The 26,637-nt window shown below is 39.3% G+C and overlaps 1 protein-coding gene across 4 annotated transcripts in view; it reads left to right on the plus strand.

Annotated features, from left to right (window-relative positions):
* KIAA0586 overlaps positions 1-26,637 on the plus strand; it is a gene marked incomplete at both ends in the record, with an annotated part of 130,686 nt that overhangs the window by 87,644 nt on the left and 16,405 nt on the right. For all 4 annotated transcript variants that reach the window (XM_080707299.1, XM_080707296.1, XM_080707297.1 and 1 more), the window contains 2 exons: positions 5,420-5,568; positions 9,043-9,142. In XM_080707299.1, coding sequence (XP_080563425.1) covers positions 5,420-5,568; positions 9,043-9,142 — 249 coding nt within the window. The remainder of the gene's footprint in view (positions 1-5,419; positions 5,569-9,042; positions 9,143-26,637) is intronic.

Raw genomic sequence — 26,637 nt, forward strand, 5'->3', positions numbered from 1 at the left:
AGAGTAAATGTACACTCACAATCCTTTATAGAATAGCTTCCTAGAAATGCATACTGGATCTAAGAGCAAATATGTTCCTTATTTAAAAATACATAATGCCCAGTTGCTTTCTTAAAAGTTCAAATCAATTTGTTTTTTTTATAGTTTAATAGTGCTCTTTCCCTATATCCCCTCTTGAAATTGTGTCTTTACTTTTCTTATTTGAGATATAAAGATATGTTTATGACTGCTGATGAGCTTATGTGTCTTTTCATACTTTTATTAGCCATTGGGATTTTATCCCTCCTCCCCTTTTTGTGTGGTACTGGGAATTGAACCTGGGAGCATTCTACTTCTGAGCTGCACCCTAGGCCTATTGTTTTTTATTAAACAAGTTCTCAGTAAGTTACAGAAGGTGTCGCTAAATTGCTAAAGCTGGCTGTGAACCTATTCTCCTCCTGTCACAACTTTCTAAGTACTCAGATTATAGACATGTGCCACTACTACCAGCCTGGATTAGCTCTTATTAAGTCCTGTTCCTGTCTGTAAGGGTCTAAATTTTATTGTAACTTTTAAAGCTATTTCTATATTTTATTTAATTAATTTATTTTTTATGGTACTGGGGATGAAACCCAGGGGTTTTCTACCCCCAGACTACACTCCCAGACCTTTTTTATATTTTACTTGGAAACAGGGTCTCGCTAAGTTGCTGAGAGCCTCACTAAGTAGCTAAGGCTGCCTTTGAACCTGCGTGATACTCCTGTCTCAGCCTCCCAAGTGCTGGGATTACAAGCATGCGCCACCACACCTGGCCTTATTTCTATATTTTAGATGTTTTCTGTTCATATTGCAAATATCCAAGCTTATATTTTATTCATTGATGTTGTTTATGATTTTTTTACTATGTAATTTTAAAAATTTACATAATTAGATATTGCTGTCTTTTATACAGATTATACATCCCTTATCTGAAATGCTTGTGGTCAGAAGTGTCTTAGAGTTCAGATTTTTTTCAAATTTTAGAATACTTGCATAAATATAATGCAATAAATATAATTGTTTATAAATAACTATATATAAATATATTATATATAAATAAATTATATATAAATTATAATATAAGTTATATATAAATTATATATAAATTATAAATAAAAAATAAATATAATTGTTTATGTTTCATATATACCTTATGCTCATAGCCTGTAGGTAGTTTTATATAATATTTTAGAGCTTTTTTTTTAAGTGCTTTTTTTTTCTTTTTCTTGCAGTACTGAGGATTGAACCCAGAGCCTCCTACAGGCTGAGCTCTACCACTGAGTTACATCTCTAGCCCTTTGTATTTTATTTTGAGACAGAGTTTTGCTAAATTGTTTAGGATGGCCTTGAACTTACAGTCCTTATTGGTTAGTTAGGGTTTCCTTAACTCAAAATTTTTTTTTGTGTGTGTGTGGGGTCTAGGGATGGAACCCAGGGGCATTTGACCTCCACACTACATCCCCTGCCCTATTTTTTTATTCTTTATTTTGAACAGGGTCTCACTAAATTGCCGAGGGCCTCACTAAGTGGCTGAGGCTGTCCACGAACCGCGATCCTCCAGTCTCAGCCTTCCAAATGCTGGGATTACAAGCGTGTACCACCATGCCCGGCTGTAACTCAAGTTTATATGGGTAGTCTCTTAGATTATTTCTTGCAAGATTTAAATTTTTTATTATAGCCGGGCGTGGTGGCGCACGCTTGTAATCCCCGCGCTTGGGAGGCAGAGACAGGAGGATCACGCAGGTTCGAAGCCAGCCGCGCGCGCTGGCTTGGGAGACCCTGTTTCCAAATAAAAATGTAAAAATAGGTCTGGGAGTGTAGCCCGGAGGTAGAAGGGCTTCCAGGTACCCCAGTACCACCAAAAAATTTTTTTTATTATATATTTACATTTATGTTAATCTGATATTTGTTTAGTAAATGATAGAAGGTAGAAGTTGAGTTTCATTTTCTTCCAGTTAATAGCCAGTTGTGTCAGCTTCAAGTTTTACATGAGCTATCTTCTTCCTACTGAATTGAAATATAGCTTCTCATAGAAGTTGGACGTGGTGGTGCATTTCTATAATCACAGTACTTGGGAGGCTGACACAGGGATCTCAGGTTTTTGGCTACCTCAGCAATTTAGTGAGTCCCTCCACAAGTAAGTGAGACTCTCTTTCCATTTAAAAAATAAAATAGGTTTGGGAATATATCTCAGAGGTAGAAAGCCCCTGCTTTGAATACCCACCTGTGCACATGCATGTGCATGCCTGTGTGCACACAGAGGCACAAATTCACATAGATGTAGGGATAACTTTCTGGATTATTTATTGTAAATATTCAGGAATATTTATGATCTAAAACATTTATTAGACTGTTTTGACTTTATGACACATTTTGTTACTAAATAGGGCAGGCCTCCCATTTTTTTCATTTTCATATTTTTCTTGGCAATTCTTAGGCACTTATTTTTTCAAGTAAACTTAAAATTATTTTACCCAGTTAAAAATCACTAAGCAGGGCATGCTAGTGCACACCTATAATCCCAGTACTTGACAGGCTTAGACAGGAGGATCACAGGATCTAGTGAGATTCTGTTTCAAAATAAAAATTAAAAATAGAACTAGGGATATAGCTCAGAGGTAGAATGCCCGCCCCAGGGTACAACCCCCAGTGCCAGCCAGCCAGCCAGCCACACACACACACACACACACACACACAGTAAATAAATATTAAAAATCACTAACTGAATAATATTAATTATATTTTGGAATTACTGACATTTTATGGTATATTTTACTGTTAAGATCTTATTCTAAGCCAGGTGTGGTGGCATATGCTTGTAATCCCCGCACTTGGGAGGCTGAGACAGGAGGATGCACAGGTTCAAAGCCAGCCTCAGCTACTTAGTGAGGCTCTCAGCAACTTAGTGAGACCCTGTTTCCAAATAAGTATAAAATAGGTCTGGGAGTATAGCCCAGAGGTAGAAAAGCCCCTGGGTTCTACCCCCAGTACCACACACACACAAAAAAAATCTTATTCTAAATTTCTCAGATTTGTTTTAAAATTTTCAGCATATTTTTTGTCCTTCAATAAGGTTTCATAAATTTCTTTATATAGAGTCTAGGCATATATTGCTAATTGTAATTATTTTATAGTTTTGGTCACTATTAGCAAAGGTCATTTTTCTACTTATATATGCTTACTGTTATAATAAAGGGAAATTTAATTATTTGCTATATTTATTTAGTATCTAGTTACATTACTAAGTTCTTTTATTAATTTTTTTTATGGTACTGGGGGTGGAACTCAGGGGCATTCTTCCTCTGAGCTGCACCTCCAGCCCTATATTTTATTCTTTTATTTTTGAAACAGGGCTCTACTGAGTTGCAAAAGGCCTCACTAAGTAGCTGAGACTGACCATGAACCCAGATCCTCCTGTCTCAGCCTCCCAAATGCTGGGATTACAAGCATCTGCCACCACACCTGGCTCTTTTATTAGTTCTAATAGAGTTCATTTTTGCCACTAGAGTCACTTAGAGTTTCCAAGTATATGTCATATTGTCAACAAAAAGTTTTTAATATCTCTCCTTTCAACATTACATGTGCTCATTCTTTTCTCTTAATTTATTTACCAATAGTTATAACAAAATTTTGGAAAATTTTGTTAAGATCTTTTTTTCTAAAAGGTGTGGCAGAATGGAAAGAAGTAACCATAAGTAACCATAAAGAAGTACCATAAGTAACTAGAACATTATTTACTTTAAGTTATGGTTATTATTACTATTACTTATTTTTAATAAGTATGCTAGATAACTTAAGTACGTTAGATAACATAATCTTATGCTAGATAACTAAATGAGGATTAATCACATAGTAGTTTTGAGGATATTTTTGTACAGATTGAATACTATAAAGGTTAAAAATAAAACTCAATGGATATATTTTGCTTTTTGTAAAACCCCCTTAAAATCCTTGATGAACATAAAAGATCAGAGTATGGTTATTAGTTATACCTAGGAAATTATCAATTGTGTAATTCCAATTTGCCTTTAAGTAGAAAATATCTATGGTGTCTTTATTGTATTATTTCATGTAAAATAATTTATGTCTAACTCTTCAAGTCTATTCTATTGGTTAAAAAGAGATATATGGCCAGGTACAGTGTTACACACCTGTAATCCTAGCAGCTTGGGAAGCTGAGCAGGAGGATCGTAGGTTTGAGGCCAGTCTCTGAAACTTATCAACAGCCTGTCTCAAAATAAAAAATAAAAAGGGGCTGGAGATGTAGCTCAGTGATAGAGTGCCCCTAGGTTCCATCCCTAGTACAACAAAAGAAGAAAGAAAGGAAAGAAGATAGAGATACTATCATGTGCTATATTTTAAAGGTAGCCATTAATTAGGAAAAATAGAGTTTTCTTAGAAATATTTTAGAAGAACATGAAATAAAGAGCAGTAACTAGGAGTTGAAAGATACAGGTTTTAATTCTTCTGTGCCTCTTACTAGCTTTCTGATGATTACACAGTCACTTCTCTGACCTTTAGTTTTGTCATTGAAAGATAGTCAAATACTGTCTGGCTTGCTTACTTTATAGAATGATTGCAAAGTTCAAATTAAATAATATAGATGAATGTACCAAGTACTTTAGATGAAAGTACCAAGTACTATAGATGTAAGTACAAAGTACTATAGATATAAGTACAAAGTACCAAAGTAACAATGATTAATATTAGATGCATAGGTATTTATGTTATTATCTTTCTTTTAAATTCAGTTGAGATGCCATTTAGATGAGGAAAAGAGAAGCTTGATCATTTGGGAAAAAAATCGACAGAACAGAGCTAAGCAACACCAGCATTTTCTTGACAAGTAATTGCCCTTTGCTTTAAGATTGCATTTTAGATAGAAAGTGCTTGTGTTTCTCTTGGTAGTAGAAAAGGTGAGCACAGGAGTATTGGAGTTGTAGTGCAGGAAGAGGGTGAGAAGGGAGTGACTGCATAGGTTCTTGTGGATTGGAACCTTACTTAGAATTTTCCAAGATTTGTTTAAATGTAGGTACTTTTTGCATTGCTTATGAATTTGGGGTTCAATTGCAATGAAGACTTTGTATGAGGTATTTTGAGTTGAAGTAGGTGAGAAATATTGGTAGTTTTAGCCAATTACTTGTTCTTTTGTTTTTGTTTTTCGTTTTTGGTGGTACTGGGGTTCCTGGAAGCCCTTCTACTTCCGGGCTACACTCCCAGACCTACTTTTATACTTTTTTATTTGGAAACAGGGTCTCTTAAGCCAGCGCGGCTGGCTTCGAACCTGCGCAATCATCCTGTCTCCGCCTCTCAAGCGCAGGGATTACAAGCATGTGCTGCCACTCCCGACTACTTGTTCTTTTTTAAAGATAAATTTAACAGTTTAACTTTTTGCTTACAGGTGGTATTTATGAAGACTCATGTGCTAGTCATGGCCCGATGAGTTTGGGAGACCTGGAGTTGCAGCCAAATTCTAATCTTGTTCTTTCCACACTTCTGACAACACAAGAAAATGTTAATTTACTGGAAGCAGCTGAAGATTTTTCTCAGGTATCAAGTTAAGAGCATTTGAATTTTACTTAAAATGAAAATTGTAGCAATATTGCTTTTGTATGGTTCACTGTCAAAAACAATCTTTGGCATCAGACTGCCTTAAATTGTGCTTTATTTACTAATCCAAACCTGGATATAAAGCTTAGCCTCTACTAAGCCTAAGTTTCCTCATCTTTAAGTTAAATATTAATAACAATGGATATAAGATATCTGGCACCTAATTAGGTAGCTATTATTGCTTACATCTCTCTACTTCTAGACAACATCTAGCTCAGTAATTTGTACATAGTAGGTAAGTAGTCAGTGAGTGTTTATTGCATTAAAATCTAAAATGTGAGCAGGGCATGGTGGCACACACTTGTAATCCCCGCGCTTGGATGTCTGAGACAGGAGGATCGCACAGGTTCGAAGCCAGCTTCAGCTACTTAGTGAGGCTCTTAGCAACTTAGACCTTGTTTCCAAGTAAAACATAAAATAGTTTTGGAAGTATAGCCCGGAAGGTAGAAAGCCCCTGGGTTTCACCCCTAGCACCACCTTAAAAAAAAAAAAATCTAAAATGTGTTCCATGAGAGCATACAAAATTTCATGAGTAAAGCCAAATTTTCATGAGTAAAGCCAATGGCCTATGAAATCTTGTGTACTGAAAAAATAGTTTGTCTATCACTTATACTTTATTATTTATTTATTTATTTATTTTTGGTGGTACTAGGGGTTGAACTCAGGGGTTTTCTACCTCCGGACTATCCTCCCAGACCTATTTTATATTTTTATTTTTATTTGGAAACAGGTTCTCACTACGTTGCTGGGAGCCTCACTAAGTAGCTGAGGCTGGTTGTGAACCTGTGCGATCCTCCTGTCTCAGCCTCCCAATCACGGGGAATAAAAAATAGGGCTGGAGTGTAGCTCAGAGGTAGAATGCCCCTGGGTTCCATACCCAGTACTGCAAGTAAATAAATAAATAAATAAATAAATAAATAAATAAGGCTGTGGATGTAGCTTAAAGATAGAATACCTCTGGGTTCAATCCCAGCACCAGAAAAAAAAAAATTCAGAAATGGTACCTAAGTCTAAACACAAAATTTATATATGTTTCATATACACTGTATACACAAAGCCTGAAAGTAATTTTATACAGTATTTTTAGTGTGACTGAGACCTGTCACTTGAGCTCAGATTTAGAATTTTTCACTTGAAGCCTCCATATTGGCACTCTAAAAGTGGTATTTTTGAACATCTCGTATGTTGAATTTTGGATTGGGAATCCTCAACGTATTTTAGAAATACACACCAAAATAGTACTCCCTTTAAGACAGAAATCTACATGACTATTAATTCTTTATTTGAAAGACCAGAGTTAAGCCTAGTTGTTATTCCTGTCATCTAAAGCTACTCATATGTGCCTCTAAAAATGCCTCAGCACTGTACACGTATGTATAAGTAGACAGCTGTCTCAGATTTTCTGGTTGAATTTATTGATGACTCCAGGTGTGTGTGTGTGTGTGTGTGTGTGTGTGTGTGTGTGTGTGTTGCCTAGGATTGAACCCCAGGGCATTCTACCTCTGAGCTACAACCCCAGTCCTATTTCACTGTTTACTTTTGAAACAGGATTTCTCTAGGTCACTGAGAATCTTGCTAAGTTGCTGAGGCTGTCCTTGAACCTGTGTTCCTCCTGTCCCAGCCTCTCATGTACTGGGATTACAGGTGTGCACCACCACACCCAGCTCAGCAGTGTCTTTTTAAGTTCTTGTTAAAGCATATTTGGTAGCTGTTTTCAAGATTTATTTATAATCAAGCTCACAAAGTAATAAAGAAAAGAAAGAAAATGGCTAAAGTGATCATGGTGTTTGATGTATGACTATGCAGAAATTTGTGACTCATAAATTTCAAATTTGGTTAGGTATAGGTAAGAAAAGGAAATGCTGGAGAGGATAACAATATTTCTTTACACTAGTGAGAATAAATTGTGTTACTATATATAAAAGCTCTGAAAATTATAGTGCATTATGTAAATTTCCATTTTATGCAAAAATGGTTATATGGAAGTGCTTACAGCCAAATTAAGTTCTCATTCTGTCTAACCCCATCATCTGTATTTAAATCGAGAATAGTTTGATTTATAAGTAATTCTGAATTATCCAGTAAGACTGAAAGAAATTACTTAAAATATTTAAGATCCATGAATATTATTGAGATCTTTGTAAAGGTTCTTTTTCTTGCAATATTTTTTTTAAAAAGTATGTACCTCATTGCCCATTTGTTGGTAGAAGTTGCTAAAAAATTACCAAATGACAAAAGACAATTAGAAGGAAATTGTTATTAAAATTATATATAACAAACACCTGAATAACTACTCAGATTTTTTTTTGTTGTTTGTTTTGTTTTGTTTTGTTTGTGGTACTGGGGTTCCTGGAAGCCCTTCTACCTCCGGGCTACACTCCCAGACCTATTTTATATTTTTTTATTTGGAAACAGGGTCTCCTAAGCCAGAGCAGGCGGCTGGCTTCCAGCCTGCGCGATCCTCCTGTCTCCGCCTCCCAAGCGTGGAGATTACAAGCGTGCACCACCACGCCCGGCTACTCAGATTTTTTTTAATTTAAAAATAATATAGCCAGGCGTGGTGGCACACGCTTGTAATCCCCGCGCTTGGGAGGCAGAGACAGGAGGATCGCGCAGGTTCGAAGCCAGCCACGCACACTGGCTTAGGAGACCCTGTTTCCAAATAAAAATGTTAAAATAGGTCTGGGAGTGTAGCCCGGAGGTAGAAGGGCTTCCAGGAACCCCAGTACCACCAAAATAAATAAATAAATAAATAAATAAATAAATAAATAAATAATAAAAATAATATTATAAGCTAGGCCTGGTTGTACAGGCTTGTAATACTTGGGTCACGCACGCTTGTAATACTTGGGAGGTTGAGAAGGAGGATCCTGGCCAGCCTCAGCTACTTATTGAGGCCCTCTAAAACTTAGTGAGATCCTGTTTCAAAATAAAGAATAAAAAATAGGCTGGGCGTAGTGACGCACGCTTATAATCCTAGTACTTGGTAGGCTGAAACAGGAGGATCATGCAGGTTCGAAGCCAGCCTCAGCAGCTTAGTGAAGCCCTCAGCAACTTAAAATAGGTCTGGTGGTATTGCCCAGATTTAGAAGGCCCTGGGTGACCCACGCTTGTAATCCCACGTTTGGGAGGCAGAGACAGGAGGATCGCGCAGGCTCGAAGCCAACCTTGCTGGCTTAAGAGACCCTGTTTCCAAATAAAATATAAAATAGGTCTGGGAGTGTAGCCCAGAGGTAGAAGTGTTCCATTGCCAGTACCACCAAAAAAAAAGCCCTTGGGTTTCATATTCAATACCACAGAAAATAGAAAAAAAATAGGGCTGGGGTGTAGCTCAGAGATAGAATGCCCCTAGGTTAAATCCTCAGTTCCACATCATCATCATCATCATATGACTTTATGTCTTAAATTCTTTAGTGCCAACAAAAGCAAGATCAGGAAGTTGTGGAAGTTGAACAAAAGCCAGTGCAATTAATACATGTAAGAAATAAATCTGATGTTTCACTTTCACAACAAGGTAAGGCTTATTTTCATAATAATATTAGAGTTTGATACTTGTGATATTGGAAAACTATGTATTGAGTATTTTTAAATTTCATGTACATCTTACTCATCTCTAGGTTTTTAATTTTGTTTTCTTTCATTTAGTTTGTCTGAAGAATCTTGTATCTAACTATAAATTTGCTAGTTCTCTTTACCCATAAACACTATTTCTAACTGATTTATTTATTTTTTGCGAGTTTGGGGATGGAATCCAGAGGCATTTGAGCTCCGAGCTACTCCCCCTGCCCAGTTCTTTATTCTTTATTTTGAAACAGGGTCTCACTGAGTTGCAGAGGGCCTCACTAAGTAGCTGAGGCTGTCCACAAACCGTGATCCTCAGGTCTCAGCCTCCCGAATGCTGGGATTACAAGCGTGCGCCACCACGTGTGGCTTTTCTAACTGACTTAAAAAACTTTTAGCTAGTGTTTTTCCTTGACTGTTCTTCTTTTGGTTCTTCTTTTATCTGTACGTACATACATACATACATACATACATACATACATATATGTTTTAAATTATAGTTTTTATTATAATATTATATATTATTATTGCTTTTTGGTTATTTTGGTGGTACTGGGGGTGGAACCAGGGGCTTTTCTACTTCTGGGCTATACTTCCAGATCTGTTTTATACTTTATTTGGAAACAGGGTCTCACTAAGTTGCTGAGAGTCTCACTAAGTAGCTGAGGCTGGCTTCGAACCTGTGCGATCCTCCTGTCTCAGCCTCCCAAGCACTGGGATTACAAGCGTGCACCACCATGTCTGGTGAATATTAGCTATATTATGTTATAATATAGCTAGGCATGGTGGCACATGTCTGTAATTCCAGTACTTGTGAGGCTGAGATAGGAAGATTGCAGGTTTGAGGACAGCCTCAGCCATGTAATGAAAGTAACCTATATTTTAAAACAAAATATAAAAAGGACTGGGGATATTGCCCAGAAATAGAATGCCCCTGGATTCAGTCTCCAGTAAACACACACACACACACACACACACACACACAGTTAAAATAAATTAATGGCAGAAATTATGGCTGTTGACATGCTGTGTGTAAAGGCCATTTAATGTTGTATGGTGATATTGACTAAGAAATATAACTTAAAAAATGATTCTCACCTTACATATTATTATATGACTGAATTTTTCTAGACTACTATGTTACCAAAATAGTATAATTCCACAGTCATCATTAAAGCATTTTTCATGTTTCTATAAGCTGTTAGTCTTGTGCTTTGTTAACCTTCTTCTTAGTCATTCACATTTTATAAAATCTAAGTTTTAAAATTTGGCAGTAGAAATTAAGATCTTGTGTATTTAAAAACATCCTGTCTACAATCCAGGAAAATATATTAGAAATATCTTGAGTAGTGGAATTATTTTTTTTCTTTTATAGCTAATTTTTAAATATTTGAGTGATTGCATACTATTGAATGCCAGTGTAATTTCAAATATAACTACAGACCTAAATTAAGAAATATTCAAGGTAAGTTATTAAGCTTATTCTAGAACTAGGGAATGTAACTCAGCAGTAGAGTGCTTGCCTAGAATTTTTAAGGGCCTGGGTTCAATTCCTAGTTTGGGAAGAGGGGAGAGTATACCATATGAGCTTTAAGTTTTGACTCATTTTTCCTCTATTCCTCTCTTACTCCATCCTTTTAGAAGTTTGACCTCTTGGACATTTTTAACCTAATTATAGTACATTAATGTTAAATTTACATTTTAGAATTATGTGGCAAGTTGCCTTTAAAACTCTTCTCATATTGATTTAAAAATTACTTGTTGCTGAGTGTGGTGGTGCACGCTTGTAATCCTAGCACTTGGGAGGCTGAAACAGGAGGATCGTACAGGTTCGAAGCCAGCCTCAGCTACTTAGTGAGGCTCTCAGCAACTTAGTGTGATCCTGTTGACAAATAAAATATAAAATAGGTCTGGGAGTGTAGCCCAGAGGTAGAAAAGCCCCTGGGTTCCACCCCCAGTATCACACACACACATACAAATAAATAAATATAAATAAAAATTACTTGTGTCAGACAGGGCAAATAAATGTTTCTAAGATAATATCAGAACTGACTTGATGTTCTTCTAAGTACTGTTACCATTCATGGTCAAATTAATTCATTTAGTTTTGTTTTTTAAAGATAATTTTAGGACAGGTGCAGTGGCACATGCCTATAATCCCAGCACTCTGCAAGTTTATGGCCAGCCTCAACAATTTATGGAGTCCCTGTTTCAAAAGAAAAGTAAAATAGGAATGGGGCTATAACTCGGAGGTAGAATGCCAGTTTGTTCAATTCCCAGTAACTAACACACACTCACGCCGTCATTTTAGTTACACAGGAGGCTGAGGCAGGAGGACTTAGTACGACCCTGTCTCAAAATAAATAGTGCTGGAGGTGTAGCTCAGCAGTAGAGCGCTTGCCTAGCATGTATGGGACCCTGGGTTCAATATCAAGAACTGAAGAAAAAAATTACTTAAAATTATAAATAAATTGTGTTTTCTTGGTGGCTGTTATGTCTAGTAAAACAGTGGTTCTCTCGGCTCATAGGAAAATATCTTTGGCAAGATTTTTTTTAAATATTTTTAATATTAAAATTTTTTTATTTTTGGTGGTACTAGGGTTGGAACTCAGGGGCTTTTCTACCTCCGGGCTATACTCCCAGGTCTACTTTATACTTTATTTGGAAACAGAGTCTCACTAAGTTGCTGAGAGCCTCACTAAGTAGCTGAGGCTGGCTTCGAACCTGTGCATCCTCCTGTCTCAGCCTCCCAAGTGAGGGGATTACAAGCATGAGCCACCATGCCTGGCTGGCACGATTTTTTTATTTATTTATTTTTTTTGGTGGTACTGGGGTTCCTGGAAACCCTTCTACCTCCGGGCTACACTCCCAGACCTATTTTTTATACTTTTTTATTTGGAAACAGGGTCTCATAAGCCAGCGCGCAAGGCTGGCTTCGAACCTGCGCGATCCTCCTGTCTCTGCCTCCCAAGCGCGGGGATTACAAGTGTGCGCCACCACGCCCGGCTGGCACGATTTTTTAAAGACTGAATCTCTCTCTTTAGGAAAGTGGCATTGTTTTTAGTTTCACATATGTGAATGTCTAACCACAGGATGGCAATAGTTACATTTTTTTTTGATTCATGAGTCAAGGCCAGTAAGTAATGTCCAGTTGGCATTTAATAAGTCAATAAAATCATAAGAAAAATAAACTTAAGGTATTAACTAAGTGGAAGCTTTATTTTAAAAAGGTTTATAACAGAGTTAATATGCATTTAATTTTATATCTAATACAAAAGTTAGAACAGATCTATTTCAGCCTTGACTAAGACAAATAAAAGTAGTTGAGTTAAAATAGATTAATTAATTGATTTTTTTATTTTTGTGGTGCTGGGAATTGAATCCAGGGGCATTCTACCTCTGAGATACCCTCCCTTAACCCCCATTTATTTGTGTGTAGAACTGAGGCTTGAACCTGAGACATTCTACCTCCAAGCTACAACTCCATCCCTATTTTTTTCTTGTTTTTGTTTCTTTTTCTTTTTTCTTTTTTTTTTTTTTTTTTGTGGTACTGGGGTTCCTGGAAGCCCTTCTACTTCTGGGCTACATTCCCAAGGGCTACACTCCCAGACCTATTTTTTAATACTTTTTTATGTGGAAACAGGGTCTCTTAAGCCAGAGTGGCCGGCTTCGAACCTGCGCGATCCTCCTGTCTCCGCCTCCCAAGTTTGGGGATTACAAGCGTGCGCCACCACGCCCAGCTATTGTTTTTGTTTTGAAACAGGGTCTCTCTAAGTCACGGAGGACCTTACTAAGTAGCTGAGGCTATCCTAAAATCTGTGCTCCTCTTGTCTCAGCCTCCTAAGTACTGGGATTACAAGCACCACACCTGGCTTAGTTTTATTTTGAAACAGGGTCTCACTAGGTTTATGAGTTTTGCTCTTTGCTGAGGCTGTTCTGGAACTCACAAACCTCCTGTCTCAGCCTCCCAAGAAATGGGATTACAGTAGCACACCACCACACCTGGCTAAAAATAGATTATTTTAACTCAAAGCCAGGTCTTTCTATAATTGATACATATATCTATACTGAATATTTCTTGAATGAATATGATTGCCTTTGTACATATAGTCAGTTTATGACATTTTCTTGCCTACATTTTGGGAATTTTATTTTTTTCTGTGAAGAAATTCTGAGACATTGCCAACTGTTTCAGAGAATAAGAAAGTCAAAGTGCCGAAATATTCCTCTAAGGATTTCAGGACTTGGGTGATCCTGAAGGAATTCAGCCCTCTCTCTTACATTCAGAGGCCTTGAAGATAACAAAATTCACCCTATCACAAAGGAATCAAAACCATGTCTTTTCTGCCAGATAAATGCTTTTAAGAATATTTTGATTCCCAAAATATGGCCACTTCAACACAAAGTATCATATACTTCACTTTGAGATGTATAGTAGGTTAATATGTAAAGAAATCAAAGTTTATTGGCAATGACAACTCTTAGAGTGATCATCCAGTAAACAACTGAGGATATAGCAGGATATAGAGTTCAGCACTGTGCTGCTGAAAAATCTACAAAATCCTTGTTTTTTTGGTTTTGTTTTATTTTACCTCCATGATTATTACCTGCAGATTTTAATATAAAAGAAATAAATTGAATTGATTGTTCTAACAATTACATCTTTGGAGTAGAAGAATAAGATCTTTTCATTTGGCAGAGAATTCATTGGGTATATTTTTAACCACATGATAACACTGATCTGATTCATTGTACTAATCAATGTGTCTAAGAATTTTATTAGTAAAAGCAACTTCTTCAAAAAGTGATTTTATTTTCTACTTTCCTCTTTTTATTGTGTAAGGTTTTTGTTTGTTTTTTGTATTGAGGACTGAACCCAGGGGCATTTTATCTCTGAGCTATACCCCCAGCCTTTTTTATTTTATTTAAAAAATTTTTGACACAAGATCTCACTGCTTTGCTGAGGCTGTCCTCAAACCTCTTCCCTCATTTAACGCCTCCAAGTATTGGGATTACTAGCATGTGCCACCATTCCCACCTTAACTTTAATGGCATTTTTATTGGACAAGTTAACTTTCTTTAATACAAATGAGATTAATTTGAAACCCATTTATTTATGAGCTCAGGAACAATTAAATTCCATAAAGTGATGTGAAAAAAAATAGTTCACCTTAAAAATATTCTTCTTTTTTAGTTTTTCTCTTAAAATTTTAAGACTACCATAATAAATAATAATTAGGAAGTCAAGCATACTATAATACAACCAGTGGTGGAGAAAGTAGGTTTTTTGGTTTGTTTTTTGTTTTGTTTTGTTTGGTGGTACTGGGGTTCCTGGAAACCCCTCTACCTCCGGGCTACACTCCCAGACCTATTTTATATTATTATTTGGAAACAGGGTCTCTTAAGCCAGCGAGTCTGGCTTCAAACCTGAATGATCCTCCTGTCTCCGCCTCCCAAGTGCGGGGATTACAAGCGTGCACCACCACGCCTGGCGATGAGGAAGTAGGTTTTATGTTTAAATCCTGGAATGGGTTGGGTTGTCAGAGTTGGTTGAAATTCAGGGCAGTTTGGTTTTCTTATTGTAGATTATGTTGTTTAGAAAATATATATCAAAGTGCTAAAGGCAATCTATTTAATTGCAATAATTTATCAAAATCTGTTTTTATTTTTTCTGGAAAATATAGACTCATAAATATTTCCTTTTTTGTTTTTGGTACTGGGGATGGAACCTAGAAGCATTCTACCTCCAAGTTATACCCCCAAGCTGATTTTCTTATTTGGAAACAGGGTCTCACTAAGTTGTCAGAGGGCCTAAGTTGCCGAGGCGGGCTTCGAACCTATGATCCTCCTGTCACAGCATCCCAAGAATTGGAATTACAAACATGAGCCACCACGCTTGGCTAATCCTCTTGTTTTACAATAAGTTTTTTAGGTTTCAGAAGGGGGAAAAAGAAAAACTATTAGTCCCAACACTGTGACTTTTTCCTTGACATATCCAATATAACTAATTAAACCAGTTTAACTCAATAAACATTCAATCCTCAGCGCCTTTGTGCATTGTCATCCTTCACTGGCATCACCTCTCTGCACTTTACCTGCCTATAACTATTCATTTTCCAACATTCTGCTTCTTTCTCTGACCCTTTACTCAACCTCCAATTGGAAATTTCTCATTCATTTTAACCCACCCTCTCCTCTCATCTTTTTTCCACCTTAAACATAATTATAATCTTAATAGTTTCTACTTACTGAAGGCTTATTAGGTACAGTGTGCTATTATTTTATTTATTCCACAAAATACCATGTCATGCAGGTTGTTTTATTTCTATTTTATAAGAGAGAGAAATCAAGTTCATAAAGGTTAACTAATTTTCTCAAAGCACACAATTTAGAAATGAAGCTCTGGAATTAAAGTCCCTATCTACAATACTTAGTAGTTCAAAAACAAAACAACCAACCAGATTTTCTGGGGTTCTTTTCCTTGTTTTATACCACATATTGAATAAGTACTTAACAAGTATTTTCATGTGACTTAACAGTTTGTTGGCAAGAACTGTCTTTGTCATCTTTGTATTCCCCAGACCTATTATTTAAAATTTTAGGGAAAGCAGTATGGAATAGTTTGGTGTTTTGCTATCATGTGTTTTATAGAGCTTGTTTTCTAAAAATAGCCCTGTGCCTAGAACACAGTTGATGACCAGTAAGTGTCCACGGAACTAAATTTGATGGTCACATGATTTGCTGTGGAGCCCAAACAACATTTAATTATGCAACTTAGCAGTAAATTGGAAGGAAGGGAAGAGAGAACATTTGAATATTTCATATCAATCATTTTCAACTATTGACATTTTTTAATGTAGACAATGTGCAGAGGCACAGTGGAATGATCTAAAGTCATTTCTATTTGCTTCTCTAAGATTGGTGATTTCTTTGTAGCATTAATTTCTCTGGCACATTAATGGATTTTTAAACATAGGTGATTATTTAGCTGTTTATGTCTGCATGAAAGGATTTCTGTCTTAAGAGATGAATGTATATATTACCCAGGAGATAAATGTGCATAACTAATGCTGTCCCCTTAGAAGGAGCAAATGCAGAAGGATTGACATAGAAAATCTACTAGAGAAGACACCGAATATTATCAAGGACTTTCATGACATTTTTACTTATTGTTACTAAAAGTATTTTTCCAAGACAGAAATGTTTGAATTATAAAATTTATTTACTTTTTAAAACTTTTTTGTAGCATTAGTAATATACTGTGTATGGAGAACTTAGATTTTTCTCAAGTCTTTCTGGCATTAAACACATCTCACTAAAAGCATAAACCAGAATTATTTTGAAGACTCACCAACATTTTAAAAACCTCTGCAATTCTTTCATTGTTTCTAGCCAAATTTCTTGAAATCTGACCTTAAAGTTCTATTATGATTTTTAATTGAAATAATTGACATAAATATAAATTATTGGATCAATTAGTAGCCTTTTGATTCAGTAACCACTAAGAATAATTTAACCTAATAATCACAGTGGTGAATATACATTTGAGAACATCTTTATGTTGAGGTAAATAAATCTTTAGAGCAGAGGAATCATCTCCAATTCAACAGAACCAAACATCATCATTGTGATTAGTGGCAGAATCTAACCTTCTAGTTGAGTAATTTATTGTACCACACTGTCCTCCTTCAAATAAAATTAACTAGTTGCAGGTTGGTATATTACAAATGCTCTTCTAATCAACCTAATAGCTTACTTAAATTTTTTAGTAATTTTATTTTTATATAAATAAAATAAAAATTATGTAGACTGTTTCAACCAGGGTAGCAGTAGATTATTCTAATTCACTTTTAAACTTCTACCTTTTTTGTTCATATCCTGGAAATAAAAGAGACTGATTATTTCAGTTTAGAATTAACGTAAACAGCCAGGCATGGTGGCACACGCTTGTAATCTCAACATAAAGAATAAAAAATAGGCCTGGGAGTGTAGCTTCGAGGTAGAATGCTCCTGGGTTACATTCCCTGTAAAAAAAAAAAAAAAAGAAGAAGAAGAAGAAGAAGAAGAAGAAGAAGAAGAAGAAGAAGAAGAAGAAGAAGAAGAAGAAGAAGAAGAAGAAGAACTTGAACAAAGAATTAATAAGATTTTTATTTATGTAAAATATCCCCCAATTTTTGTATCCTCCAATTTTTGTCTTTGGGCTCAACCTTTTCCCCCATCCCCACTACAAGCAAAGGTATAACATCATCTAGAAAGGTTTGACACTGATAGCTTTATGAAAAAAAAACTTGTTAAATTTTTTTAAGTAGGAAAATCTCCCAAGATTGTCCTTTGCTGCAGAAACCAGATAGCATTAAGTAAATGGCATAGGTCTTTTCATGTGATTCATATGTAAAACATGTAATTCAAGTCTAATGGCAGCTCTTAAGAGACTTGTTACACCAAAGCAAACCTGTGGTGATTTAGAAATGTAATGCAAATAAGAGTGACAGACACAGTTTGGGGGTAGAAGGGACAAAGTAAAACTTGGATTTAGGTATGTGAAGTGTTCTAGGTGTGTTTTATTGATTTTTTATAGTGTATAATTATGATGTCTGTTTATGAAGAAAAGCATCTAAGGAGATTGTCTTTAAACAGTTCTCATTGCTTATAGTATCTGGTCCTAGGAGAATTCAGATTTCTCTCCTATTTGCCATTCCTACATAGGGCCATCTCCTTTTAGGAGTAGATGAGATAAAAACTGGGATTTAAGTGATGCTGTTCAGAAGCAACAGGGCACTGATTACCTGAGATTAAGATTTCTAAAATGGTTTTTTATTGCATTTTATCCTGCATAACTTTAGCTCTTGTTTTTTGTTTTATTTTTTGGTACTGGGAATGGAACCCAGGGGCATTCTGAGCTATACTCCCAGCCTGGTTTTTATTTTTTATTTTGAAACAGGGTCTCACTAGGTTGATGAGAATCTCATTACTTGCTGAAGCTTTTCCCAAACCTGTGATCCTCCTGTCTCAGCCTCCCAAGTACTGGGATTACAGGCCTGCACCACCAAGCCCAGATTCTTAACTCTTTGGAAACCTCGTTTTTTAGAATAATTAACTGTATGTTGGGGAATAATGAATACCTTTACTACTTAAGATGTATAAGGATAGCTGTCTTATTCAGGATACAGCTTTCTCTTCTCCTTTCTCCACTAGCTAGCCTGGTTGGTTCAGGGTAATGGAACAAGGACACAGATATGGGAAAGTACTTAATGCTTTAGGTAAATGGAGCCACCTCAGCCATTTATTTTTTTCTTTCACATATACTAAGATCTTCAACCATTCAGTCCTTATGCTGCTTCTCAGGATGGTTATTCTTAAAGCTCTATATCATTTTTTACCTATAGAGTTGCCTGTATAGTTACAGTAATCCTTACTCTTTCTTTGTTGATAAAATGAAATACCACACACTGAGTAATTTATAAAGGCTAAAGGTTTATTCAGCTCACCATTCTGAGGGCTGGGCAGTTATCTGAGGGTGGCTGTATCTTGTGAGGTCCTTCTGGTTGGTGGGGACTTTGCAGAATCCCAAGACAATACAGGGGACCACATGATAAGATTCAACATCCTAGATTTGTCTCCTCCTTTTATTAAAAACAACAACAACACCCAGCCAGGCTTGCTGGAGCACGCCGGAAATACCAATACTTTGGAAGCTAAGACAGAGGGATCACAGATTCAAGAACAGCCTTAACAATTTAGAGAGACCCTACTTGAACATAATTTTTTTTTTTTAAGGGCTGGGGTATAGCCCAGAGGTAAAAATGTCCCTGGGTTCAATCCTAGCAACACACACACACACACACACACACACACACACACACACACACACACACCACGAAACAACAATAACAAAATCCACACCCTATTTGACTTTACCTCCCAGAAGTCCTTTGGGAGATCCCAAAGTTCCACCTCTTAAGAGCCCTGTAATCCCAGTACTTGGGATGCTTGGGAGGTTGAGACTGGAGGATTCAAGACCAGTCTCAGCAGTTTAGCAAGACTCTCAGCAAGAGTAGGACCTGTTTCAAAACAATATATATATATATATGTATATATATGGAGAGAGAGAGAGAGAGAGAGAGAGAGAGAGAGAGAGAGAGAGAGATGAGGAGTGTAGCTCAGAGGCAAATTCCCAGTAGCCTTTGGGTTCAATCCGCACGGACACAGGTACCACACACCCACAGACACTGTATACATACATACATTTGTGTGTGTGTTTGTGGATATATGTATGTGTATCTACATACACACACACACACACACACACACACACAACAGTAGGGCTTGGGTTTCAACATGAGTTTTGGTGGGACATTCAAGTCATATCACTCACTTGAGGCACTATCCTTTCCGTATTCTTCTCACTTTCAAGGGTCTCTAATATTGTTCCCTGTAGGAATGAACATGCAGTTTGTACAGTTATAATCAGCTACTGGAGAGAGGTCTTGAACTGGACCTTTGCCTTTCCCCAGTAGTTCTTTTTATTAATTTCATGTTGATCTTAGCTGTCAAGTAATGCTTTCTTCAGTCCTTCTCAAGTCTAATCTCAATTTTATTCTCTCAGTTCTCTTTACTATGTTCTGCTTCTTTTGTAAGGTCATCTCTTTTGAATATGAATTTTTATAGCTCCCCTAGCCTCAGCTTCACACTGCTCTACATTTATCTTCTCTGCTTTTTGGTTTTTGTTTTGGGGTTGAAGAGTGAACTAGAGTTTTCTCCTCTATAAAGGTAACCTTTTGCCAAGTGTGGTGGTGCATGCTTATAATCCCATTAACTTGGGAAGCTGAGACAGGATCTGGGTTTGAGGCCAGCCTCAGCTACTTAGGCCCTCTGCAACCTAGTGAGACCTTGTTTCAAAAATAAAGAATAAAGAAATTGGGCTGGGGTGTAGCTTGAAGGTAGAATGCCCCTGGGTTTAATCCCCAGCACCATAAATAAATAAATAAATAAATAAATAAATAAATAGTAACCTTTCAGTTGTATGTGGTGTGCATACCTATAATCTCAGTATTTGGGAGGCTGAAACAGGAGGACTGCAGGTTCACAGCCATCCTTAGTAACTTAGACTCTCAGTAACTTAGACCCTGTTTCAAAATAACAACTAAAAATGGAGCCGGAGCTAGCTCAGAGGTAGAGTGCCCCTGAGTTCAATCCCCAGTACCCATCTCCCCCCAAAAAGGTAATTTTTCTTCCTGCAACTTTGATCCCAACTAATTTATACTGTTGATACAGGGAGAAAAGAGAGTGATATTGTTCAGAGAGGAGAAAAGAATAAATGCAGAGAAAGGACGGAAAGGTATGAGAAAAGGGAAAAGGTGAGGATAAATATGGTGAAGAGGAAAGAGAAAAAGGGAGAGAGGAAAGACATTTAGAGATGAAGCTCAGGTGGGACAGGGAAAGACAGGATGAGAAGGGTTCCATCCCTGGTACAAAATAACAGTAAAAATAATAGTTATTATTTTTTGTGTGTGGTACCAGGAATGGAACCCAGGGGCTTTGTACCTCCGAACTACACTCCCAGCCCTAATTTTTAGTCTTTTTTTTTTTTTTTGAAACAGGATCTCACTGAGTTGCGAAGGGCCTCGCTAAGTAGCTGAGGCTGTCTGTGAACCATGATCCTCCGGCCTCAGCCTCCTGAATGCTGGGATTACACGCATGCACCACTACACCCAGCATCATAATCATCATCATCATCATCATCATCATCATTATTATTATTAATTATTATTATTATTATATCTTTCTCAGCCCCTCACCCCACTGTACTTGTAGAATCCCCTGTATCTTAGTCAGACATTATTTTTTTCAGTCAAATTCAAGCTCCTCTTGCCCCATCCCATACCTTTCTCAGTATCTACACTTAAAACCTTTCCTCCCCTGCCATGTGATATGATCTCTCCATCTTATAAATGAATATTCTTGGCCCACTTTGGTCTCTTTAGAACCTCTATGCCTTTTTATATGTACTCATTCTTAGCCCTTCTTTATGTACCTTGAATGATTTTTTTGGCCTTGTTTCATTCATCTTTGTATCTCTGCTCTCTACCTTTGGATAAATACATTATTTAATTCTTTTCTCCCAGCCAGTTCAGGGTCATTTTCTTTATCTGATTGTTCATTCATTTAATTTTTTCCCCTTTTTTTTTTGTGGTGCTGGGGATTAAGCCTGGAGGCATTCTACCTCCGAGCTACATCCCCAGCTCTATTTTATTTTTTATTTGGAAACAGGGTCTTGCTAAATTGAGTGCCTAAATAAGTTCCTGAGGTTGACTTTGGACCTGAGATCTTCCTATCTCAGCCTTCCAAGTACTGGGATTGCAGGCCTGCACCACCATGCCTGGCTCATTCATTTCATTCTTGAGTAACTTCTATGTGCTAGACATTGTTTAAAGTCTAACAGTGAAATCCGTTTTAACAGAGCATACATACTTGTGAACATTAACATAAAAAACAGGCAAACAACTTTTTAACAATTTTAGATAATGATAAGAAAAACAAAAGGTTTATAAAAAATATCAGATGTCAAATAGTAAGTATGGAGTGACTGCTGATGTCAGGATGTCAGCATTTTGTAAACATCATAGTGAAAATTAGGTGAGTAAAAGTCATCAGTGAATGCTAAATGTACAGGGAAATTTTGATGAGGTGCAGGATATTTGCATGGCTTTAAAGTATGTCCTTGAAAATTAGTTCTTTTTTTTTTTTTTTTTTTTTTTTGGTGGTACTGGGGTTCCTGGAAGCCCTTCTACCTCCGGGCTACACTCCCAGACCTATTTTATATTTCTGAAACAGGGTCTCTTACGCCAGCGCGGCTGGCTTCGAACCTGCGCGATCCTCCTGTCTCCGCCTCCCAAGCGCGGGGATTACAAGCGTGCGCCACCACGCCCGGCCTGAAAATTAGTTCATTATTTGAAAGACAAAAATAGCACCTTGATTGAGTGATCAGAGTTAGTGTCAGCACAGAGGGGCAACTGATTATTCTGTGTCTCCAAATGTGATATCTTAGCAGGACACAGCACCTGAGAATTGATAGTGCAGTTGCTATTTAAAGCTATGAATATGAAGGAGACTCACCTTAACAATTGAGTATAGACGGGAAAGAAGCATTCCAGGCCCTAGACATTTGTAAGATTTAAATGTAGGGGAAAGAGGGGGGCAGCAAAAGGAAGATAACACCCAGAGGTGCTCATCTCATAGTATTAGGGAACACACTGATACTATCATGGACAGAAAGCACTAATTATTCTAAGTTAACATTAACCTCAAGTTCTAGTTGTGTCTGATGAGTGTTACAAACAAGTCTTTGAATAGGACAACCTTTTAGATATATGATGATAGTTATCTAACTCAAAGTCTGAATGTTATGTTCCTTTTACCACTTAATATTGTTTCTAATCTCTTTACTTGAGTGATCATACTTGAAAGAAGCAGTCTGTCTTGTATAGCGTTACATTAGGACAAAGCAGTCACTGCCAATACAGAAGATCTGTTTCTTGTCTAAACCTACGGGGATGAAACTAGGAATTGTCCAGTGACTTACTGCTGGTAAAGAACTCTCAGACCTGTAGCTTTCATTCTCACAGCACAATTGTCAATATGTAGAGATGTGATTGCAGTTATTAGTGAGATGTGAAGCCAGGCTCAGAGGGGATGAGTAACTTTCTACTCTCTGATTGTCTCAGTGTTCACAGACGTTGTTAAAAATTGTCTGACACAGTATTTTCATAAAACTGGCCAAGATTTTTTCAGCAACCTGGAATCAAACTAAATTTTCTACCTCCTATAGTTATGTAGTTGATTCCTCCCCCCCCCCCCCAGTTCTGGGGATGGAACCCAGGGGCATTCTATCTCTGAGCTACACCCCCAGCCCTATTTTTTATTCTTTTTATTTTGAAGCAGGGTCTCACTGAGTTACAAAGAGCCTCACTAAGTACCTGAGGCTGATCATGAATCGTGATCCTCCCGTCTCCGTCTCACGAATGCTGGGATTTACAAGTGTGCGCTACCACATTTGGCTTGTAGTTGACTTTTATAAGCAAAATATTTTTCAACATTAATGTTACCTTGAGAAAATTCTCAATTGGTCTTCCTGTTTTCATTTTTGCTTCCCTACTGTCTATTACCATCCAAAGCCAGAATGATTTTTTTTTTTTTGGTGTGTGGTACTGGGGATGGAACCCTTCTATCTCCATGTTACACTCCCAGACCTATTTTATATTTTTATTTGGAAACAGGGTCCCTTAAGCCAGCGAGGTTGGCTTTGAACCTGTGTGATCCTCCTGTCTCTGCCTCCCAAGCGCGGGGATTACAAGCATGCGCCATCATGCCCGGCTTGGTAAAAGTTTTTTACTTAAATTTATGCTAGTTCATTAGGTTCATATATATAGCACCCCATCAAAGTAGATAGGGTTATTTCTGAAAAAGTGTATAAATAATTATCAATAAGCCTAATGGCAAGAATTAAACCAGTTATATTTTTTTCCTAAATTAACCCAAGGTCTAAGAAATACATTTACTGGCTTGGGGTGTGGTGGTAACTGCTGTAACCCCAGTACTTGGGAGGCTGAGACAGGAGGCTGACAGTTTCAAGAACAGCCTCAGCAACATAGCAAGTCTCTTAGCAACCTAGTGAGACCCTGTTTCCAAACAAAAAGTAAAAATGGCTAGGATGTAGCTCAAAGGTAGAATGCTCCTGGGTTTAATCTCCAGTTCCCACATGAAGAAAGGAAGAAAAGGAGGGAGGGAAGGAAGCAGCCAGGTAGACAGGCATTACTAATAAATCCAAGGCAAGAGAGTTGATTTCATGTGTTGAGTACAGAATATATTTTTGATGCATGATGCATTTATTCCCAATTTCTCTTATATTAGCCTTAAATAAATATCATGTCTTTCTACTTTTTTCTTTCCTACTTTTTACATGGGAATTCAGCTTATGGTAAGCACACACCAAATGTTTGATTTAATAACTACATTTAGTCAAAACAGTGCTGCTACACAAACTAATTTTGACTTGTAAAAAAGTTTATCTGAAGCTGAGCATGGTGGTGCACACCTGTTAATTCCAATATACTTTGGAGGTTGAGACAGAAGGATCACAGGTGCAAGGCCAGCCTCAGCTACTTAGCAAGACCCTCAGTAACTTAGTGACACACTGTTTCAAAAAAATGAGGGGGGGGCGGGGGTCGCGCGCGGCGCACAAAAGCCGGGGCCCGGGACCCGGGCCCCGGGCCGAACTGCGCATAGCACGCCAGACCCCTGGAGAAACCGGGCCCAGTAAGACGCTGGGTTCTGGGCGGGGGGTCGCGCGCGGGGCACGCCAGATGGGGCCCGGGTCGCGGGACTCTGGGCCCCAGGCCGAACTGCGAGTAGCACGCCAGACCCCTGGAGAAACCGGGCCCAGTAAGAAGCTGGGTTCTGGGCAGGGGTCGCGCGCAGGCCACGCCAGATGGGGCCCGGGTCGCGGGACTCTGGGCCCGGCCGAACTGCGCGTAGCACGCCAGACCCCTGGAGAAACCAGGCCCAGTAAGATGCTGGGTTCTGGGCAGGGGTCGCGCGCGGGGCACGCTAGCTGGGGCCTGGGTCGCGGGACTCTGGGCCCCGGGCCGAACTGCGAGTAGCACGCCTGATCCCTGGAGAAACCGGGCCCAGAACAAAAAAAGATAAATATTGGAGAGGAGGTAAGAAAGCCATTATGGATGCCAGGACACTGGAGATGCAGACAAAACTTATCTAAATGCACTGGAACTTATGGAAAAATTCTCCGTGAAAGAGGACTGCTATTTCTCTATATTGTTAAGAATCTCAGACATCACATATAAGGAGAGAGTTTAGCGGAGACCAAGGAGAAATGCGGTGTTGAAAGGGTTCTCTGCGATGGTGGTGGAGACTTGTATTCAGGAGAAGCAGAAACCGGATCTTACCAACTTTATTTTTTTTGGAGAAATTACACCAAATGTCGAATGCTACCATCACGCATGCTTAGGAACACTGGACAACATTTAGAGTGGAAAAAGAGCCTGGGAAGGATTTGAAACGGTGGAGGCAGTGGCAATGCCAGTGGCCAATACTCAGGGGAGGCAGAGATCTGATACATTACACCTGGAACCTTTGAAATAATAACCACAGAGACAGTGATCGGAACCTGCTGAGGGGTTAGGCGGGCACCGGGGCCAGTGGCCGACATCGGAGCTTGCTGTGAGGCAAGGCCACTACTGAGGCCTCTGTGGCCGGGATTGGAACCTGCAGAGGGGTTAGACCGATGCTGGGGCCAGCGAGGCCGGCATTGGAGCCTGCCATGAGGCAAGGCCTGTGCTAGGGCCTCTGAGGTCGGGTCCGGAACTTGCTGAGGGGTTAGGCCGGTGCTGGGGTCAGCGAGGCCGGCATCGGAGCCTGCCATGAGGCAAGGCCAGTGCTGGGGCCCCCGAGGACGGGACCGGAGCTTGCTGAGGGGTTAGGCTGGTGCTGGGGCCAGCGAGGCTGGCATCAGAGCCTGCCATGAGGCAAGGCCGGTACTGGGGCCTCCAAGGTCAGGATAAGAGCCTGCCCAGGGGTTAGGCTGGTGCTGGGGCCAGCGAGGCCGGCATCGGAGCCTGCCGTGAGGTAAGGCCGGTACTGGGGCCTCCGAGGCCAGGATAAGAGCCTGCCGAGGGGTTAGGCCGGTGCTGGGGCCAGCGAGGCCGGCATCGGAGCCTGCCTTGAGGCATGACCAGTGCTGGGGCCTTCGAGGCCGGGATCGGAGCCTGCCGAGGGGTTAGGCCAGTGCTGGTGCCAGTGAGGCTGGCATCGGAGACTGCCTTGAGACAAGGCCGGTACTGGGGCCTCGAGGCCAGGATAAGAGCCTGCCGAGGGGTTAGGCCGGTGCTGGGGCCAGTGAGGCCGGCATCGGAGCCTGCTGTGAGGCATGACCAGTGCTGGGGCCTCCGAGGCCGGGATCAGAGCCTGCCGAGGGGTTAGGCCGGTGCTGGGGCCAGCGAGGCCGGTATCGGAGCCTGCCGTGAGGCAAGGCTGGTACTGGGGCCTCGAGGCCAGGATAAGAGCCTGCCGAAGGGTTAGGCCGGTGCTGGGGCCAGTGAGGCCGGCATCGGAGCCTGCCGTGAGGCATGACCAGTGCTGGGGCCTCCGAGGCCGGGATTGGAGCCTGCCGAGGGGTTAGGCCGGTGCTGGGGCCAGCGAGGCCGGCATCGGAGCCTGCCTTGAGGCAAGGCCGGTACTGGGGCCTTGAGGCCAGGATAAGAGCCTGCTGAGGGGTTAGGCCGGTGCTGGGGCCAGCGAGGCCGGCATCGGAGCCTGCCGAAGGGTTAGGCCGGTGCTGGGGCCAGTGAGGCCGGCATCGGAGCCTGCCTTGAGGCAAGGCCGGTACTGGGGCCTCGAGGCCAGGATAAGAGCCTGCTGAGGGGTTAGGAAGGT

Source organism: Muscardinus avellanarius (genome assembly GCF_963383645.1).
Source record: "Muscardinus avellanarius genome assembly, chromosome: 12".
Classification (NCBI taxonomy): Eukaryota; Metazoa; Chordata; class Mammalia; order Rodentia; family Gliridae; genus Muscardinus; species Muscardinus avellanarius.